The sequence below is a fragment of the Myotis yumanensis genome, unplaced genomic scaffold (genome assembly GCF_028538775.1).
Source record: "Myotis yumanensis isolate MYYU_CA2020_CCGP unplaced genomic scaffold, mMyoYum1.0.hap1 SCAF_1, whole genome shotgun sequence".
Lineage (NCBI taxonomy): Eukaryota > Metazoa > Chordata > Mammalia > Chiroptera > Vespertilionidae > Myotis > Myotis yumanensis.
The window spans coordinates 71,876,310-71,897,241 of NW_027223752.1; the positions used below are offsets into that span (position 1 = coordinate 71,876,310).

Here is a 20,932-nt window from a genome sequence, read left to right on the forward strand (position 1 = left end):
TGGTTTAAAATGTTAAAAGAAAAAAAAAAGAGTAGGCCTTCCTTCCCGTAGCTGCGGGCACCAGCTTCCCACCGGCACCGGGAGGGGAAGGCCCCGCCCCGCCCACCCGCTGCAGCCCGCTGGTCAGTGGCCTGGGCCTCCCTCTGCGGGCAATCATGGGGCGATGGCCAGCCCCCGGCCAATCGCCTCGCACCCACCTTGGCTGGCCTGGCGCCGGTGGGTGTCATAGCGTGGTCCCAGATGGTCATCCGCATGGTCGTTCCACTGTTCGGCCGTTCGGTCGATTTGCATGTTATGCTTTTTATCATATAGGATGTTAAGAGCGTACTGTAAAGACAGTAAAATGTTTTCCTAACATTAGTAAATACTCTTCCTAAACATTCGTAATGACGGCAAACATGCCATCGGAGGGAGATGAGCCATTGGCTTGTCCTAACTGCTTAACAATTAGTGTTTTCCCCCCATGAGTCCCCTGACTCTGTCCAAACGAAACTATCTGCCCGGGTTCAGCCAGGAATTGTGTTTGTTTTAGATCCCATTGGCCGTTGGCTCCCTGGGGGCCTGGGGGCCTGGAGTCAGGAGGAGGCCCAGGGCACAGCCCAGAGGGATAGGCGGGTGTTTTGCTGGCCTTCAGGGGCTGGCTGTGTGGTCCCTGCCAGCCGAGGAGATATATTTAGCCTTTAGCCGGGTCAGATGCCGCTCACTATGTCATGACCCTGGAGGACTGTGCTGTTGGTAAACAAACCAGAATGGCTTGGCTTCAGCCTTCCTTCCTCTTCCCTCTCCCGGCTTGCGGCCTGGACAGAGGCTGTGAGCGGCAGGAGAAGGCACTGACCACAGAGGAGCCACCTGCGAGGCCCCAGGCCAGGCAGACTTTGAAGCAGCCTCCTCTCACTGCCCCAAGTTGGTCTTCGGTCATCCGCCCCCTCCCCTCCACACCGCCTTTCTTTGTTCCCGCTCCTCAGCATGGCAGAGCCTGGGCAGCGCGGGGCGGGGCTGGGGCGGGGCGGGGGGGGGGGGGGCGGGGTGCTCCCTCCTCCTCTGCCTCCTCCCTTCCCCTTTCTCCCTCCACCCCAGTCAATCCGATTTGATCTCAGTGCTCTGCTCATTGAGAGGAGTTCATTCATGTTGTCATTCATCCAAGTCAACTCATTTATCCACTTATTTGTTTAGCAAATATTTTCTTAGGGCCTGGGCTGAGCCAGGCTCTGTGCTGAGTGCCAAGGGCCTGCAGTGGACAGGGAGGTGCCCTGGTGAGGTTAGAGATATTAGAGTAACTAATCAGTGTTGGTGAAAAACAACAGTTGGAATAATCATAACCAGCACTCACATCGAGCTTGGAAGGGTACAGTGTTTTTCACCAATAGCACATCTAATCCCAAGAATCTGAGAGGCAGCTAAGATGATCAGTCCTGCTTTAAAGACGAAGAGATTGCAGATCAGAGACATTAAATAGACATTAAATAGGTCAGAGTCCTGACCAAGGACTCCCAGGGCACATGGAGCTCCGGCTTCAAACGCAGCCCCTCTGACCCCCAAGCCCACGGCCCTCCTGGAAAAGAGGAACCACTGGGATTGGGTGGGAACTGATTCTTGGTGAATCAGTAACTGAAGCTCATGTTACATTTGAGGCCCCGAGAGAGAAGTGCCCGGAGCTTAAAACAGAGACTGTGGCTCAGTGGTTGAGCATCGACCCAGGACCCAAGAGGCCACTGGTTTGATTCCCGGTCAGGGCACATGCCTGGGTTGCGAGCTCGATCCCCCGTGGTGAGTGTGCAGGAGGCAGCCGATCGATGATGTTTCTCTCTCATCCATGTTTCTCTCTACCACCCTCTCCTTCTTCTCTAAAAAAGAAATTAAAACGTATTTAAAAAACAAAAACAGAGACTGGACCCTCTGGATCTCAGCCCAGTGCTCTTTCTTTGCAACTAAACCGCAGTTCAATGTCCCGACCGGGTTATGAGGCCCTGGAAGGTCTGGGGTGGGGGTGTCATGGTAAGACTGGCTCCTCTGCACGCCCTCCCCTGCTCCCCACTGCTGCATAGGCCCTCATGTGGGGAGACAGCACCCATCCTTCTCTCTCTAGTGCCTTCTTCTTGCTGACTGAGTGGACTTTCATTCTAGCAGCACAGGGCTATCAAAGCTGCAAAGCACAGGTGTCAGAGATGTGTGGCAGGCGCCCACGTGGGGCCTTGGTGGTCAGGGAGGCTTCCTGGAGGAGGTGGCATCTCAGCTGAGCCCTGAAATCTAAGTGACAAATTATCCAGGCTGGGCTGGCAGGGCAGACACTTTTAGGATGAGGGAACAAAAGGTGCAAGACAAGGCAAGAATGTGTCCTGCACATCGCAGCACGCCGTAGGCTTCTGTCAGGTCAGCTCCCATCTGTTCCCTGTAAATCATGCCTCTCGGGCGCAAGTGGCGTGTGAGCAGGAACTGGGTCTCCCTTCCTGTGGAAACCCCCCTGGGCGAGGGCCTCCTCCTGTGGACAGATGACTCAGGCTCTCCACAGGAGCGGCTCGTCATCAGCTTTTACCCGAATGAACGCACGCGGAGTCACCACCTCTCCCAGCCAGAGCCTGCGCCTGTCAGACACTCCCCATCCCCTGCCACCCTCCTGACTGGGCGCAGAGGGGACGAGGCCCAGGAAGGGCTGTGCCTGGCTGGAGGCTTTGACTGTAGTGGGGGGGCGGGGGGGATGAGAGGAGCCAAAGGTGGGTATGTTACTGTTCCCTTCTCCCCACCCCATCACCAACACCCTCAGGCTGAGGCTGGGCAGGCCCCGCTCCCCTCCAGCTTAGTGCCCAGAGTGGGGGGGACTAGCAGGGGTGCGGACCCGCCCCACATGTGCCAAAAGGCCTTTCCTCTGTGTGAGTTTAGGCCTGGCCTCTCTGACTGAGGGCGAGAGAGGCGGCCGGTGCTGCCCCCGTGAGGTGCCCACTGGGGCTGCCCGTGCTGGGGGTCTGCCCGTGCCCCCGCGGCCCGGTCCCACATTGCTGGGCTGTGCGCATCAACATTCAGATTGACTCTTAGTCCGGGAAGACAGCTGGGCATTCTCCCTGGGCTGTGGGTGAAACTTTCCCGGGGCTGGAGACATGGCGATCCGAAGTGACTCATTAAACCCCACTTCCCGCAGGTCCCCTGCGCTCCTACGGGCCCTGCGCTGTGCTACGTGCTGGGACACACACAGTTCCTGCCCTTGGCGGGAGGAAGGTCGGTTTAGTGGGGACAGATGTGCAAGTGCGATGTGCTCAGCACTAAACGGGGGGCGGGTGAGAGAAGGGGCCGGCCAGCGGGGGGCGGGCATCCGCAGGTCTGGAGGCGGGGTGCCGCGCTGGGTGCCGGGGGTGGAAGCGCTCGGGCAAAGTGGGGGGGAGAGGGGGAAGCAGGGGGAACAAAGGCTTGGTGGCCAAAAGTAGCTTGAGGTGGGAGGAGACAGCAGGCAGCGTGGGGTGGGGTGGGGGGTCCTGGGGGGGGCGGCGAGAGGCCCCAGTTGCTGCTGTCAGAGTGGTCAGTGTGGGCTCCGGCCAGAGCTGCACTGTCCATTGGAATGACTGACTCTCAGGGAGGGCACAGAACTGGGGGTGGGGAGGGTCCGATCGGAGACCATGACAACCACCCGAGAAGGAGGGGAGAAGGAGGGAGTGTGAGGGTGGTGGTGAGAGGGGTGGGCGTGGAGATGTGAGGAGGGGTGGCAAAGCTTGGGGGAGGGGAGCGCTCAGCCTGGGCCCCACCATCTGGGGGGTTGGGGGCCCAGGGAGAGGCAGGATCCAGAACTGAGCCAAGGAAGGGACTGAAGGGCCAAGTGGGGGAGAGTGAAGTGGGGAGTTTCTGGACTGAAAAGCAAACACAACAAGAGGATGGGGGGTTCGGGGGAGGGGGGGGAGAGAGGTGAGGAGGGAAGGGCCAGAGAGTAGTTCTGTGGCTGAGCCCCAGGATGTGTCCACCCTTCCCTCAGCCCAAGGAAAGCCTGGGGCAGGGGGCAGGGGGCAGGGGGGCAGGGGGCAGGGGGCAGGGGTGAAGGCAGGGGGCTGGGGACTCTTCCAGGGCAACAAGGGAGTAGCAGAGGAGAGTGGCCTGCTGGGCTGGGGGTGAGGGTCCAGATATAGGGTAAGGAGGACAGAGGACAGGACTGGTCAGGGGCTTCGGTCAACCCCCTGACAACTGCCAGATAAAGCAACCTGCTCCGTCCCAGTTTCTACAGCCACCATGCAACTGACTGTCCAGACCTGGACCCTTTTGAGAATGAAACTGATAATTGAAAGGGCGAGGGCTATGCCCTCCATTTGCCTGTATCCACCATGTTGGGGCCACGTGCGGCCTTCTTCCCGGAAGCCCAGGCCTCTGCTGGCCACGCCTGGGATTTTAAACTAACCAATGGACCACATCCTGTGTAACAAGACCTGGCTTACGCCTGGCCAATCGGCAGGGCCCACAATCCTCTTGCGCCACCCCCCTATTAAAGCCGGTTTTTCCCACGCAGGGGCACTCTGCTCCGGGTCCCTGGCCTGGCCTGAAGTGGAGTCGGGTTGGCTAGCCCCCAATAAAAGGACCTTCTGCTCTTGCATCGAACTGGCTCCCAGTCTGGTGTTTGGGGATCTTGGAATCTGGGCATAACAATAATGACTCCAGGACGACAGGAGCAAACCAGGCCTGTGCTGGGCACACTGGGGCATGTGGTCCCCCAGCCACGCCCGGGAGCTGGCCCTCAGGGACACTCTCCCTGTGACCACTGCCTCCCTAACCTGTCTGTGGGCCCTGAAGTGCGACAGCCTGGAGCACCCAACCCTCCTCAGAGCCAGGCCTGGAGGGAGAGGTCTCCTTCTGTCTGGGTCCATCCCCCCACACCTCTCCTTTCTGATGACTGACATGGTGCTACCACTGTCTTCAGGGCACAGCAGCCCCCAGAGGGCTGTGGTCCTTCCTGGGGGCCATGGGGCAACCTGGAGAATCCTTAGGAGCCTGCCAGTCTCCAGGGTGCATGGAGGCCCGAGTGTTCACCCACACCCCCCTGCACTGTCCATGCCCCTCAACAAAACCCTGGGGTCCCCTGCCTTCTCCCTCCTGCTCGCCCCCCTTTTGCCTGGGGCTGCCAGATGTCTCCATATTCCAGGGTTCTGGCTCAGTTCAGCCTTCCCTGAACCTGCCTGGAATGTTACAGCAGGCGCCCCCGGCCTTGCAGCCATCAGCCACCTTTCCCTGCCTCAAGCTCAGCCTCCTTAAACCCAGGCCTGAACACAAGGTCTGCTCAGCAGACAAAACAAAAAGAACAAAAACAAAGACCCCTCCGTGGGAGGAAAAACACACGAAAAAACACTACCACAGAGCTCACCTTCCCTACAAGATAAAGTTACAACTTCCTCTACAAACGGACTCCCCCAAACCCGTTCCCTTTACACAGCTACTTGCCAAACTCTGTAGCTCCCTTCTTTGCTGGAATCAACCCCACACCTGGAATGCCCGTCTGCCTGGTGGATTCCTAAGCTTCTTTAAGGCCCGACCACACCTGACCTCCTCTGCCCCATCCTCTCAGCCACTCTTATCCCAGACCAGGCGGGAGGTGATTCTGCGGGGGCCCCTCTCCCACAGCCGGAGGCCCAGGGCCCTGTGGCCTTTGTAGACTCATAAACAGGGATTGAATCGGCTGAGGTTCCCTGCTCACTTGCGCTTCTCCAGAAGGATGCCCTCAAGGAGGGACGGGATGATTTCTGGGGTCTCTGCTACCGCTGAAACTCCCTGATGCTGCAGCCTAAGGTCCAGCACCCACCCTTGAATTCCTCCAAGTAAGAAAGAAAAGAAACAAAAAATTTTTAATAATCCTACACCAGAAGTCCTCGAAAATGGCCCAGAAACCCCTGAGGATCCCCAAAACCTTCTCAGGAGGTCTGTGAGGTCAAAAGTATTTTTGTAATAATGCTAGGAGGTTACTTGTCTTTTTACTGTAATTTCCTCATTTTTGTAATAATACTAAGAGGTGACTTGTCTTTTTATTGTAATTTCCTCATGAGCGTTCAGTGGCGTTTTGCAGAGCTATTTATGTGGATTTGCAAAAGATTGAGTGCAGAAGAGATGAGAATCCAGCTGCTTCCATTGTCAGACATTAAAAACTTATAACATTGCCACTCTTTTCATTAAATTTGTTTGTTTTGGAATATAGAATCCTTTTTCTTTTAAGATATATTAATGTGTAATAGATTTATAAATTTTAAAAAATATATTTTTATTGATTTAGAGAGGAAGAAAGAAGGGGAGGGAGATAGAAACATCAATCATGAGAGAGAATCACTGATAGGCTGCCTCCTGCACGCCCCACAGTAGGGATAAAGCCCACAACCTGGGCATGTGCCCTGACTGGATCGAACCGTGGCCTCCTGGTTCATAGATTGATGCTCAACCACTGAGCCATGCTGGCCAGGCTATTCTTTTTTATTTTTAATTTAATAAATACATTTTAAACTTCTCAATTTCTAATACACTTCATCTTGTCAATAGCTATATCTCACATAAACAATGTTTTTAGGGTATTCAATAATTTTTAATTTGTAAAGGGGTCCTGAGACCACTACACCCTCCATGACCCTTCTGCTTCTCTCTCTTGTTAGCAGGCCAATTTCTTTTTTAAAATATATTTTTATTGAGCTGAAACCAAGATGGCGGCATAGGTAAACACCGGAAATTGCTGCCTTGCACAACCACTTCAAAAATACAACTAAAAGCCGGACCGGTTTGGCTCAGTGGATAGAGCGTCGGCCTGCGGACTCACGGGTCCCGGGTTCGATTCCGGTCAAGGGCATGTACCTTGGTTGCGGGCACATCCCCAGCAGGGGCGTGCAGGAGGCAGCTGATCGATCTCTCTCATCGATGTTTCTAACTCTCTGTCCCTCTTCCTTCTTCTCTGTAAAAAATCAATAAAATATATTTTTAAAAAAATACAACTAAAAGACAAAACGGACATCATCCAGAACCACAGGAAGGCTGGCTGAGTAGAAATTCTACAACTAGAAGGAAAGAGAAAAGCACTGAGACTCAGAGGAGGTGCGGAAGTAAAGCGCAGAGGTACGGAGGCGCACGTGGAAAGGGCTGGCAACTGAGGACGCGGTTGTCTTTTTCAATCGGGAGGGAGTCTCAAGCTCCTGATTGCTCTGAACTCCAGTTCCGGGTGAGTCTCTGGGGACCCAGACTCATACGGGGAGAAACTGGACTGTCTGGCATCGGGCAGAACTCGAGGGCAGCTTTCTATCAGAGGTGCTTGCAGCGATTAACGGGACACTGAGATGCGGTGCCTCTTAGGGTAGGACTGGGGAGCAGACATAGCTGCTTGCTCCGCCCTGTTGATCCCTGAGACCCCGCCCAACCCAAGCTGTGCACAGAGGCTTTTGCATATGAAAGGCCTGGCCCTTTGCAACCTGAAAATTACCTAACAAACTGCAGCTGAATCAGAGAGACCCAGAACTTCCAAAAGAAGGTCCAAGGCCCCACAGCAGCTTGCATTGCTTCACAGCTGGGCCTCATCTGGGCACCTCCAAACCCCAAACAAAGAAGAGGAATATCTCCATAGCTCCTGCTGGGTAGTCTCAGGCAGAGGCTAAATTAGCACCTCCTTAGAGATCCAAGAGCCAGTGTACCCAGTGGTCAGAGTGGGACCATCCAGATTACAACTCCTCAGATCCATAAGAGACACACTCAGGGGGCAGACTCAGTGAGCACCAAAGCCCCACTGAAGCAAGTCTTGCCCCAGAAGGGTGTCCCAGCTAAGAAGTTCTCCCACCGTAGACACAGCTGATTCTCACAGCCAATTGACCTGGAGGTCAATTCTTCCCAGTGATACCAACTACAATCAAGGCTTAACTACAACAAGACTGTGCACAAGGGGGTGCACCAAGAGTATCCACCTCAGGTAATTGGGGAGGCTGAGCCACTGGGCCCTATAGGACACCTAACACAGAAAGCCACTCTATCAACACAGGGAAGCATAAAAAATTTGTCAATTCAATGACAAAGAAACAAGTCACAAATGACAGAAATGGAGAAAAACAAACTACTGGATATAGAGTTCAAAACCACACTTTTAAGGTTTTTCAAGAATTTTCTAGAAACCGCTGATAAATTTAGTGAGACCCTCAAGAAATCGAGGTTATGAAAAAGGACCAACTAGAAATTAAGCATACACTGACTGAAATAAAGGATATTATGCAGAGTTCCAACAGCAGACTAGAGGATCCCAAGAATCAAGTCAAAGATTTGAAATATGAAGAAGCAAAAATCACCCAACCGGAAAAACAAAAAGAAAAAAGAATCCAAAAATATGAAGATAGTGTAAGGAGCCTCTGGGACAACTTCAAACGTACCAACATCCGAATTATGGGGGTGCCAGAAGAAAAAAGAGAGCAAGATATTGAAAACCTATTTGAAGAAATAATGATAGAAAACTTCCCCTACCTGGTGAAACAAATAGACTTACAAGTCCAGGAAGCGAAGAGAACCCCAAACAAAAGGAATCCAAAGAGGACCACACCAAGACACATCATAATTAAAATGCCAAGAGCAAAAGACAAAGAGAGAATCTTACAAGCAGCAAGAGAAAGACAGTCAGTTACCTCAAGGGAGTACCCATATGACTGTCAGCTGATTTCTCAACAGAAACTTTGCAGGCCAGAAGGGAGTGGCAAGAAATATTCAAAGTGATGAATGCCAAGAACCTACAATCAAGATTACTTTATCCAGCAAAACTATCATTCAGAATTGAAGGTCAGATAAAGAGCTTCACAGATAAGAAAAAGCTAAAGGAGTTCATCACCACCAAACCAGTATTATATGAAATGCTGATAGGTATCCTTTAAGAAGAGGAAGAAGAAAAAGGTACAGATACAAATTGTGAACAACAAATACACATCTATCAACAAGTGAATCTAAGAATCAAGTGAATAAATAATCTGATGAACAGAATAAACCGGTGAATATAATAGAATCAGGGGCATAGAAAGGGAATGGACTGACTATTCTTGGGGTGGGGGGGTGTATGGGGGGTGTGGGAAGAGACTGGACAAAAATTGTACACCTATGGATGAGGACAGTGGGGGGGGGTAAGGGCAGAGGGTGGGGTGGGAACTGGGTGGAGGGGAGCTATGGGGGGAAAAAGAGGAACAACTGTAATAATCTGAACAACAAAGATTTAATTTAAAAATAAATAAATAAAATATATTTTAATTGATTTCAGAGAGGAAGGGAGAGGGTGAGAGAGATAGAAGCATCAATGATGAGAAAGAATCATTGATTGGCTGCCTCCTGCACGCCCCAAACTAGGTATCGAGCCCACAACCCGGGAGTCGAACCGTGACCTCCTGGTTCATAGGTCAATGTTCAACCTCTGAGCCACACCAGCCAGGCCAGGCAAATTTCTTGAACTGTCCACGTCTCCTCCCATTGGCTCCTCAGCCTTATCTTGGGATTCTCACCACTGTTTCTGAAATTGCTCTCACTGAGGCTACTGGGGACCCCCAGCATTTCATCCAACGGACACTCGCGCGCTGATTGTCCCTGGCATCTTGACACATGTCCCTGGCCCCCTGATTCTCCTCCACATCTCCATCTGCTTGTTCTTAGCTGTTCTTGCTTCACTCAGGTCACCAGGGCTGGGGGCCTCGGGGCTGGGCCAGGCCCTGTTCTCTTTTCTCTCCACTCCCAGGGCTTCACGCACCATCTGAATGTGCATGGCTTCAAACCTCTAACTCCAGTCCGAGTCCTAGACCCATATGTTCAGCTGCCTCCTAAACATTTATGTGGGTGACACTGCCCCACACCAGCACCCCCAGTTCAACCACTCTAACACGGGGCAGATCTCCACTCCGCCCTTCCCAATTCTGAACTCTGGCCCTCTCTTTTCTCCCTCACTCTCATCACCCGAGTCCTGACAACATCACCGCTTAACCTGCTCTCAAATCCACCCTCCTGTCCATGCCACACCTCAGCTCAGGCCACCTTCACCTCTCTCTGGCCTCCCTTTGGCCTTCCTCCTCCAACCTGACACAGCAGCTGCTGTTCCTTCATTTTTTGTTGTTGTTAATTCTCAGATTTTCCCATTGATTTTTAGAGAGAATGGGTGGAAGGGAGGGAAAGAGACAGAGAGGAAACATCAGTTGGTTGAGACACATCGACGGGTTGCCTCCTGCACACTCCCCAGCTGCAACCGAGGTATGTACCTTTCACCAGAACTGAACCCAGGACCCTTCCGTTCTTGGGCCAACACTCTACAAAACTGGCTAGGGTGCCTGTGTTCCTTCTTAAGCGGTCTCTTCCCTGCCCAGAACCCACAGACGGAGGAATGCCAACTCCACAGTGAGACATACCAGTAAGCCAGGACAAGTGGAATAGGGAAACTAAGACAAACAGTTAAACAAGCAGTTTGCACCCATCTGGTAAGTCCTGTCTTCTGTGACCAGGGACTTAAGAGTAAATAGTTTGTACTTCTCTCCAACCCGAGAGAAAATAGCTTAAAGCACCCCACTCAGGGAGACAGATAGCAGAAACCCAATTAATGCCATTTGCCAACCACACTCAAGGACAGATGAACGTAAAGGAATATGAAGCAGCCCAGCTTATGCTCATTTCTCCACCTGGCCCCTCTCCTGTTACCCTAGGGCAGTGGTCGGCAAACTGCGGCTCGCGAGCCACATGCGGCTCTTTGGCCCCTTGAGTGTGGCTCTTCCACAAAATACCACGTGCGGGCGTGCATGTACAGTGCGATTGAAACTTCGTGGCCCATGCGCAGAAGTCGGTATTTTGTGGAAGAGCCACACTCAAGGGGCCAAAGAGCCGCATGTGGCTCGCGAGCCGCAGTTTGCCGACCACTGCCCTAGGCCCTTCCCTGTATCACTGTCCTCAGTGTTAATAAAAGTCCTCTAAAAATCACCTGAACAAGCCCTAACTGGTTTGGCTCAGTGGATAGAGCGTTGGCCTTCGGACTGGAGGGTCCCAGGTTTGATTCCGGTCAAGGGCATGTACCTTGGTTGTGGGCACATCCCCAGTAGGGGGTGTGCAGGAGGCAGCTGATTGATATTTCTAACTCTCTATCCCTCTCCCTTCCTCTCTGTAAAAATTCAATAAAATATATTTTTTAAAAAATCACCTGGACAAGTGTTGTGAAATCCTTCCTGCACCAAGTCAAGAACCCACACACCCTGGGCGGACACACCACTGGGCGGCCCGAGGCAGACCTGCTCAGGGCCAGGTCCTCTTAAGGTAACAGCACAGCTCACCAGCCTGGCTAGCAGGATGAGGGTGCGGTCCTGCCCCCTGTCCAGCCCCATGTTCCCTTGGCCACGCCCCCAGCTGGTCTGACCTTGCTTCCCTCTCTAGCACAGGCTGTTCCCTGCCTCTGGTCACGGCTCAGGCTCAGGGCTCCGACCTATCGTTCCCTCCCCCGAGACGTCTTCCCGACCACCCCTCCGGGCAGGAGCCTTTCTAAGCTGAGCACCCTAGTCTCCTCCCATCACAGCCCATTTCACGCTGAACAGTCACCACTCAGTTTTCAGGCTCTGAGTTCCTTGAGGAGGATTTCTTCACTATTGTAAACCCCCCTTCCCCCTACACACACACACACACACACACACACATACACGCACACACTAGATCGGTGCCTGTCCTGTAGCAGCTTAGTAAATACTTGCTAAATGCACAGGTTGAAGAATTCGAACCCATGTACAGCTGCCACACTGTCCTCCCCACCCCCATTTGGCATAGAGTAAGGCTCTGCTCTGAGTACCCAGACTGGTGGGCCTGGTCCTGCCGGGCACAGGAGGGCAGGAGGCAGACACCAGGGCTCCCTGCCACCCCCTGCCTCCTCCTGTTGTGAAGCCCTGATGAGCTCCCAGGAGAGCCTGACTGGACTCCACACTTTCCCCATCAGTGGCCAAGACGTGAGGCTGCCAACACATGGCACACTCCCCAGGCACAACACCGCCAACGTGGTTGGAGCTGACCCTGCTGGGGACACCCAGACACTCCAGACCAGCCACAGGAGCAGCAGCAAAACAGACACAGCGTCCCAGTGTGAACTAGTGCTCAGGAGGCTGACCACCTTCCTGGAGGCCCCTGGGCCAGTGAGGGAAGGGGCTGGGTTGGAGCCAGGCTCTTCTCTTTTTTTGGAGCCAAGCTCTTCTGATGTTAAAGCCGTCACCTGGGCCCCGCACCCATTCTGCAGTCCAGGAGCAGAGGCTGAGCCCACTGAGGGGCATTTCCCAGTCGAGGAGCCCAGGATCAGGCCGAAATGTTGGGACCAGGGTTTGCGTTTGGCAGTCAGGGTAGGGAGTAGCAGCCGGGGTCAGGCATGGGTGAATAAGCAGTAGCCCCGAGGGTACCCCAGCAACTCATTCCATTGTGGGAGAGTCCTGGCAGGTCAGGGTAAGAGAGTAGGTACAATCCACACCCCAGAGGGGGCAACAGTGAGCCCCTGGACCTCAGAAGTCAAAGGGCCACAGGTCTTCACTGTCAGCATTAGCCCAGAATTTGGCAGGACCCTCCACTAACCCACACGCTCCTATCGCAGGAAGCCAGAGATCGAGCCTCACTATTAGGAAGAGGCAGCAGCTGTCCCGGGAGAAAGACCTGGTCTGAGCTTCAAGTCTACCAGAGCCTCCTTGGGGCAGGAGACATAGGGTACCAGGCCAGTGATAAGAACACTGCTCACGGAGCTGCCCAGGCCAGCCACACAGGCTGCATTCTGCAGGACTCAGTGGTGTTCTCGGTGTGCATAAGACCTGAACGGTGCCCACGCGAGGGTGTAACCTGGCAGCTGGGAGGAAGAGATGGAGACAAAGAGGGAGCCCTTTCCCTTCTTTATAAGGCATCCAGGGCTTCACCACCTCACTCACCCCAACCCCCATCTGAAGAACCACATTCCAGCACAGCACAGGTAATAAGACATCAGTTTATGGGTAATAGTAAGGGATAGATGGGATGGCACCAGGGCCTAGTGATCAATTTCCCAGGAATAAACAGACAGACAGATAGGACTGCACAGACAGACAGACAGGACAGGAGAACAAAGCCAAGTGGGTGAGAGATCCAGGCCCAGCTCCAGCAGCTATGCCAGGGCTCCAGATCTAGCTTTGCCCTGGGGACCTGGGGGATGAACAAGGCTGGAAGGGGCCTCAGTTCCTTTAGGGCCCCATCTCCTCACTCCCTCCTGTCCAGTACCAGCAGGTGGTATTTCTGGGGCCAGGGAATGGTTTGGGGATTAGGGAGTTAGAGGGGGAGGGGGAGGTTTGGATGGTGTGGGGTTAGCAGCAGCACTGAGGGGAATCTGGGATGGGGCACCGCTCAGCAGGGCCCATGTGTCCAGGGCAGGCCCCCCACTCTGCCCATCACACCAACGTGGCGCAACAAATAGTTTCAAGTAGTAAGTCAATGTCAGGCAGGAGAGAGCTGGAGACTGGTGGACAGGCAGGGCCTCGGGGAGAGGAGCCCTCACTGCCCACTGAGTCCCCTTAGTGGGCTCCAGCTGTATCAAGTCTGTCTGTGTGTGCACAGGCGTGGGGACCTGGCCCCATGTCCATGTGGGCACTCCCTGCAGGGGCTCAGCCCCTCAGACCAGTCCCAACGCCTGCTTGGTGGGGCAGAAGCAGGGCAGCATGGTGCCCACAGCGTCTACGATGGCTGCCAGGTGCTCGTCCTGTGCCTGGGGCCCACAGAGCTGCATGAAGTCTGCCAGGCGCAGCAAGTACTCAAGGTTGTGGCCAGAGAAGCCGTGGCAGGCCAGGATCTGTGTAGCAATGGCCTCCTCCGGTGCAGGGCCCAAGTACCCAGGGTTCTGTGGGGTGGCCACATAGGCCAATGCCTTGAGTGGTTGGTCAGGGGTATCTTGGGGGTAGAAGGTGACCTCCTTGGTATCGTAGCCACCGAGCTCTGCTTCCCGCACGTGCAGATACTTCAGAGCCTCGCTCACCTGTTCATCTCGCACCTGGTATGCCACACCCCAAGTGCAGCCCTAGGAGGAAACAGGACATAGGGGTCAGTCAGACAGCTCCTCGCGGGTCCCACCCCAGGGCTCTGCTCTCTAAGGGAGGTGGGAGGAGGGCTGCTGAGCCACCCAGTAGCAATATCTGCAGCAAGCTGTCCTCCCTTTCTTAACCAGATTAACAGGGTATCACCTGTAGGCTTGTCAGGAATGTGCGTTTCAGGCTTTAACAGGAAATCCTGGTGAGAAGCACAGAACCAGACCACCCTTTCCTTCTGTCAGAAGGACATCTAACCTAATCCGCAGCCAAGGACTCACAGACTGTCTGTCGGCACCCCGCCATGCTTGGCCCCAGGGTCCCTGTCTTCACTCGGGCACTTACCTCATGGTCTTCGAGAAGGGTCACCACTCGGCCAGGCTAGGAAGGAAGAACAGATTTTGAAAGAGACAAGTTAGAAAGCTCTGCCATCCGTGCCAGAGGACTTACAACTCTGCCAGCACAGGCCTCAGAGAGCCCACTCACCCAGGGGAGAGCGGAGGGAGTGATGCATGGATGCAAGAGAAATAGACACCTGGCAGGGCCCCAGACTGATCATCAGAACTATTCATCAACAACACAGGATCACAGGCTCCAGGCATCACACGGCGATCCACTGACTGGGCACACAAATTTAAGCCACAAACCCCCGGGCATTGGCTCACCTATTTCCCCCATCGGCCAGGAGTCCGTCTGCCCACAGAGCCCTGGGCACGCCGGCGCCCCCTCTCCTGCCCGACCCCATCCCTCTCCCCAGGGCATGGCTGAATGCTCACCATCTTGTCGCTGCCCCGATGGAAGGTGTCTCCCTGCCAGAACCGGCGGCTGTAGCCGCGCACGAAGCCCACGCGGCTGTCGCTATAGGCGAAGTCGGGCCTCCACACCAGGGAGCCGTACCCGAAAATCCACAGCGCCCGGGGCTCGCCATCGTCCCGCGGGGGCTGCGCGGGCGGGGAGGCGGGCGGCGAGGCGGGCGAGGTGTCCTGGGCTGCGGATGCCTGCTTCATGGTGCCGGGCACAGGGACGGGCCCGGGCGTCCTCCGGGCAGGTCTCCGGCGCGGGCGCGGAAGGACCGACGGACGCGCACACCTGGCCTGGCACCGCTGAGTCGCTCCAGCTGCGCAGCCCCGTCCAAGGCCCCTTTTAAACCCTCCGGTGGGCAGGCACCGCCCTCCGCCGCCAGCTGCCGCGGTGATTGGGGCGGGGCCAAGCCCATTTTTGGCCAATGACCTGTGGATGTTGCTGACCGGTTAAGCGCTCCGCCCTGCGAGTGGGTCACTGGGCGGCCGGCCCCCGCCCCATCGCGCCAGCTGATTGGTTCGGCTCCTTCTCTGCAGCAACCCTGTCAGGAGTGATGCAAGGGCGGGGGAGGTTTCCCCAGCCTGGCATGCAGCAAGGGCGCCCCGGATTGCGTCAGGCGGCGGGTAGAGAGCCCGGGCACCGGCCGTCTCCCCGGCAACCTCTCCACGGCCTGGGCCCTTCCTGAACCCTGGCGGGCGGGTCCCAAGAGGGTGTCCCTCCCCCGCCCCCCCCTCCCCGCCCCTCGGTCCTGCCGATGCCCGCGGCCGAGCTCTGCTACCCAGGCAGTGCGGACTCACCGGGGCCGGTGCAGGGCACGGCCCGAAGGAGCGCTCTGGGCGGCATGAATGCCTGTCCCTGGGGCTCCGCCTGGGAGCGCGCACCCGGGAGAAGCCGTCGGAGGCCCTTTCCGCATTCTGCGCAGGTGTTTCACGCGGTAGGCCCGCGTGAGCAAATGGAGAAACTGAGTCACGGGGCCGACCAGGGGTTCTGCAGAGGCTGAGTCAGCCGGGCGCCCAAAGCGTGCGGCCTCACGTGAGGGCTACGCCTCGAGGAAGGAGGGGGACCCCCTGAGCCCGCGGAGATGGGGGAAGAACCAGAGTTCTTGGAACGGCCGCGGTCACTTTGGCGTTGTTGGCCGGACAGCAGAAGGCCTGTCCTTCACGGGAGAGTGCTGACAAGGCCTGGGCGAGCCCTCTGGCAGGGGAAATGGACAGTATTGCTTCTCGTTCTAATCTAGTTGGATACTAAGCAAAAAATTGTCTGCACACTTGAAGTAATCATTCCAAAGTGTGTAAGATATAGTCTCCGGTAGGGATGTTGCACTATAGTGTGTATAGCATGAAGCTAGTTCTTTTAAAACAAGACAAGTTATACATTAATGTTTGTTAAAAAAAAACCACCATAGAACAAAAACCCTGCAAGAATATACCTAAACTGTTAGTAGAGCTTGTCATCAGCGGAGGACTTTTGATATTAAATGTAAACATTTATGGAAAAGTTTGGGTTTTTACAAGGAGCATGCATTACTTATCCAATTGGAAAAAATTACAGGCAAAATGGTTTTTTCTTTCCTTTCTCTTTCCCTCCATTCTTCATATTCACTCTCTCCTCTGCTGTCTATCCTGTCCCCTTTAGAAGCTGCTAGCTTCTTAGGGAGACTACCGCCTCTCTCCACCCCCACCCCCACCCCTCTTTGGGTTACTGGTACCAGCACTTTGCTGGAAGGATCTGAATAGGCACAAACAACCCTTTGAAAAAGCAGCTTGGTGATACAAATCAAGAATCATAAAATGTCCCTGCCCTTTGACCCAATGCTTCCACTCCAGGAAATTATTCAAAATATGGGGAGCGCCATATGCCTGAAGGTTTTTCAAAGCATTGTTATTAATTATAGCAAAAACAAAAGAAGAAAACTACTTAAATATCTAAAAATAGCTAAATGCTTAAGTAAATTATGGTCAATTCACATGGTAGAGAAATACACAAACACACAAAACAAGTATCCAACAATAGATTACTGGTTACATAGATTTGATATAAACAAAAATAAATCTGTGCAGTCATTAGAAACCATTACCTAATATAACTCCTTAAATATAAAAAGTCTGTATATGTTTCTTTGCTTAGAAAAAAATCTGAAGGACACATAAACATGGTCAATGATTATGTCTGAGCAGTAGGACTATGTGAGATTTGTACTTTCTTTTTATTATTATTTTTATTATTTTTTAATCTTTACTGTTGAAAGTATTACATATGTCCTCCTTTTTCCCCCATCGGCTTTCTCCAGCTATACTTTCTTTTTATACTAGTTCAGATTGTCTGGGATTTTTTTTTAAAAAAAGAAAACAAAAGCCACTTCTATTTAGAAAAAAAAGTTAAAAATAAAAATCCATTATGAAAATAACATACTAATAATGCCTATGATTGCATAGTAAGGCAAAAATGCAAAATATGACTATCACATGCACTATTATTAAAACAACAAAAATAAGATGCATGAGGAAAAAATGGGGGTACCGTTGCTAATGATGAATGTGTTGTGATATTGGGATTATGGGCAATTCTTTTTTCTATTTTCCAAGGTTTATGAAGTGTACTTTTTACTAATAAAAATGTTCCTTTGAAAGAAGCATAATTAGCCCTAGCCATTTTGGCTCAGTGGATGGAGTATTGACCCACAGACTGAAGGGTCCAAGGTTCAATTCCAGTCAAGGGCATGTACCTCGGTTGGGGCTCATGTAGGAGGCAACCAGTCAATGTGTCTCTCCCATATTGATGTCTCTCTCTCTCTCCCTCTCTCTCTCTTCTCTTCCCCTCCCTTTCACTCTCTCTAAAAAATCAATATAAAAAATATCCTCAGGTGAGGATTAAAAAAAAAGAAGAAGCATAATTAATGGTTTTCTGGTAGCTAAGGGGCAGATAGCATAGCAGAATCACCTGGGAAACATTCAAGATACCCATTCTGAGAACCCCTCCCACCAGGACCAAGGCCCCAGGTTTTAATAACTCCTTTAGTGAGCTCCTACTCCAGGCAGAGTTGGCACTCCCTCCTCTGTGTTTCCACACCCCCTTACCTCACTTTTGTTTATATTTTTGTTCCCTCCACTTCATGCTTATAACAAAAATAATCCTTTATCTCAAGTTTACCTTGAGCTAGACAGTTAGCTAAATGCTTTTACATCTATTCTAATTACGAAATTCACTACTTTGTGAGATGAATATAATTTCACAGATGGGCAAACTGGGGCACAGAGAAGTTGGGTGATCTACCTGTGGTGACACAGCAAGTGATGGAACCTGGGACTGAAGACAAGGAGCCCAACCCAGAGCCTCCTTGCTGATAAGCGTTTGACGTCTGCCTCCCAGGAACCTGAGCTCCCTTAGGGCAGACTTCACCTTTGAAGGCCAAGGGAATCAGCACAGTGCTGGCTCTTGGAATATTTTCCACAAAATTAGGTAGAAGGAACGCTCTGACTTGGAAAAGGCCAGGGCAGCCTGGGGTTTAGAAGAGGAGGAATCCTGTAAGAGACAGTTTCAAACTTGCCCTTCTCAAAATAGGAATCCTCACAAAACTTGGCCTGGGGGTCTCGGCCACCTTCCCAGGTACATGTCTTGTTCCCATTCCTGGCATATTCCTTCCAACATCAGTTTCTTTTCCTCCAGCGGGACACTCCTCTGCAGTAAACCACCCGCTCAGCTGGCTCCTCTTTAACATCTGCAGCAACATTTCCATCTTTTCTCCCAAAATCCCCTCAGGAAGGGGCTGCAGAGGTCATGCCCACAGAAGCTCCAGCTCATGAAAGATGACGAGAGAGCATCACCTTCACCTTGAAGAGTCCCACGTGATGTGCACATGGTGGCTTCCTTTTTGGGCCTTTCCCAAATTAATCTTTCCTTATTGTTCCCCTTCAGGCAGTCATTTCTCATTCCCTTATGATCTCTTCTCACTTCTCATTCCAGTCACTGCAGTCAACTCCCGGTGTTACCTGAAACAAAGGAGTGTGTTAGGAGCCAGGGGATCCTGCTAATTTATGCTAAATGATGAAATTGCTTTATAAAGCTGCTGATTCCAGAAGGTAAAAAACCTCTCAGCCCAGCTTGCCCAGATTTGAGCCTTGCTCCACCATTGACCATCGGGATGACCCCTGGAACAGTCCCTGGTCCTCAACTGTGAAATGGGGAGTAATAGCACCTACCTTGTAGGTGCTGATGAGGTTTATAGCGCCTTAACCATCACCTGCTGTATGGGAGCACTCAATACATGCCAGCTCCTTATTATTTTTATTTTAGCCTTTTCACTTTCTATTTTATTTAGAGCAGAGCCACATATCAGAAACCACCCAGCCAGCAGCTTAGTATGTCCATTGCTGTAAGGGAGGGTGAAACTATCAGAAGAGTTTATATTGTTGTTATTAGATACTTAAAGACAACACTAGAACACCCAGTACAAGCCAGACATTCACCACAGGAAGCTACTGCAGCAACCTTTAGAGAAAGCATCCCTGCATCCTTTTCCCAAAGAGTGGGTCCCAACATATAAAGGTTCCAGTATGGGACTTTCTTCCCAAAATGAATGGAACAATTCTATATATTAGCAATAGATGTCCCAACTCCTACTAGGCAAGATGTAAAGGTTCACCCTACATGGGTTCCTCCATCGCGGGCTTCAGAGCAGTTGGAGTGGTGAGAAGCGCATCTCCAGGTCCTGTCCATTTCTCCTCCGATTGGCCCTTTGTCCTTATTTTGCTCATGTTTGTCTGACTGCCTACCATATCCCCCTCAAGTATCTTGGCTCTGAATTCTTTAGAGAAAGGGGGTGCAGGGTCTCTTCTGTGGCTGCTTCAAGCTGAGGAGGGAGGAAGTTTTCTTTCAGAGCCAAGAGATCCTTGTTCTGTGTCAGAGGGACGATGAGGCCTGGGCATGGGAGCAGGTGGCAGTGATGTCTAGAGATGGTATGCCCTGAGTACGAGTAGGGCTTGTAACTAGTGGAGACAAACTGTGTTATAGATTTTAGTGTTATTGGGATAAAAGCTAGAGATAAATCCAGGATCTAGTTTAATTCACGGGTGAAAAATAAAGCTTTGAGTCTAGCATTCACCACTTTGTGTTACAGAGTCTACAGAAACACAATTTCCCCCCTAAAACCACCCTCATTTTTATTAAAGAGCCAAATTAAGACCAATTTATTTACTTTATTAAGTCTAGTTCCAATTTGGCCTGCTTGTTTGCATGAACACAATAAGAATAGCAATTGGTCCTATAGGCTTTTTTGAAAAATCTGCTTTGCTGGAATTTCATGATTGAGCTTTAATTAGCCCCTCAGGACAAAGAAACTGAGCCACCAGGGGGCCTTGTTCCTTAGGATGACTGACCATCTTTATGCCCCAGAAACATCACAGGGCTCGAACCAAAAGAGTCCATCTCATGGCCATGGCACTGGACTACAATGATGATCTCCACCTGTGGAGCCTGCTGAATATATCGCTTTAACCATTTCTGTTATGCTGGTAGTGGTAGGCTCCCTTAATGTAGTAGTGACATGACTGGCTTGTAGCATGGTAAAAGCCCTAAATGCCACCTCCAGGGCTATACACGGGATAAATCAAGAGCTAAGCCAGGTCAGGGAGGCAGTTCTAGAGAATCAGGCAGCAATAGATTATTTCTGGTTGTGGCATAACCACAGTGAGGAATTTAAAGGAATGTGCTGTTTTAATCTTTTTGACAATTCTCAATTGATAGAAAACAACATTCAACAAATTAGGGAAACCGTCTCCCAAGATCTTGCATTCACTGTATTCCATCCCTGGGAACTGCTTTCTCCACTTTTGTTTCTGATTTTATTTATTTGGGTCCTCTCTCTTTGTTTCTTGATGAGTCTGGCTAATGGTTCATCAATCTTATTTATATCTTTTCAAAGAACCAGCTCTAGGTTTCATTGATTTTTTTGTGTGTTTTTTGTTTGTTTGTTTTAGTCTCTATATCATTTATTTCTGTTCTTATCTTTATTTCTGTCCTACTTACTCTGGGCTTTTCTTGTTCTTTTTATAGTTCTTTAAGTTGTAGGGTTAAATAGTTTATTGTTAATTTTTCTTTTCTTTTTTTTTCTGAGGTTGGCATGTAGTGCTATGAACTTCCCTCTC

At 51.8% G+C, this 20,932-nt stretch overlaps 1 protein-coding gene across 1 annotated transcript; it reads right to left on the reverse strand.

Annotated features, from left to right (window-relative positions):
* Positions 1 to 12,908: 12,908 nt before the first annotated feature.
* CHAC1 (ChaC glutathione specific gamma-glutamylcyclotransferase 1) lies at positions 12,909 to 15,037 on the reverse strand. Its single transcript, XM_070404991.1, has 3 exons — positions 14,765 to 15,037; positions 14,334 to 14,369; positions 12,909 to 13,981 (listed from the first exon to the last, which is right to left on the reverse strand). The coding sequence occupies exons 1-3, from the start codon at positions 14,993 to 14,995 to the stop codon at positions 13,580 to 13,582; spliced, it is 669 nt and encodes a 222-aa protein (XP_070261092.1). The 5' UTR covers positions 14,996 to 15,037; the 3' UTR covers positions 12,909 to 13,579.
* Between the last annotated feature and the right edge of the window lie 5,895 nt (positions 15,038 to 20,932).

Excerpts from the sequence above, each read along its gene's own strand:
- CHAC1 (XM_070404991.1), bottom strand. The coding sequence starts at position 14,995 with ATGAAGCAGGCATCCGCAGCCCAGGACACCTCGCCCGCCTCGCCGCCC. Across the intron at positions 14,370-14,764 it reads ATCGGGGCAGCGACAAGATG|CCTGGCCGAGTGGTGACCCT; the intron begins GTGAGCATTCAG and ends CTTCCTTCCTAG. Across the intron at positions 13,982-14,333 it reads CCCTTCTCGAAGACCATGAG|GGCTGCACTTGGGGTGTGGC; the intron begins GTAAGTGCCCGA and ends GTTTCCTCCTAG.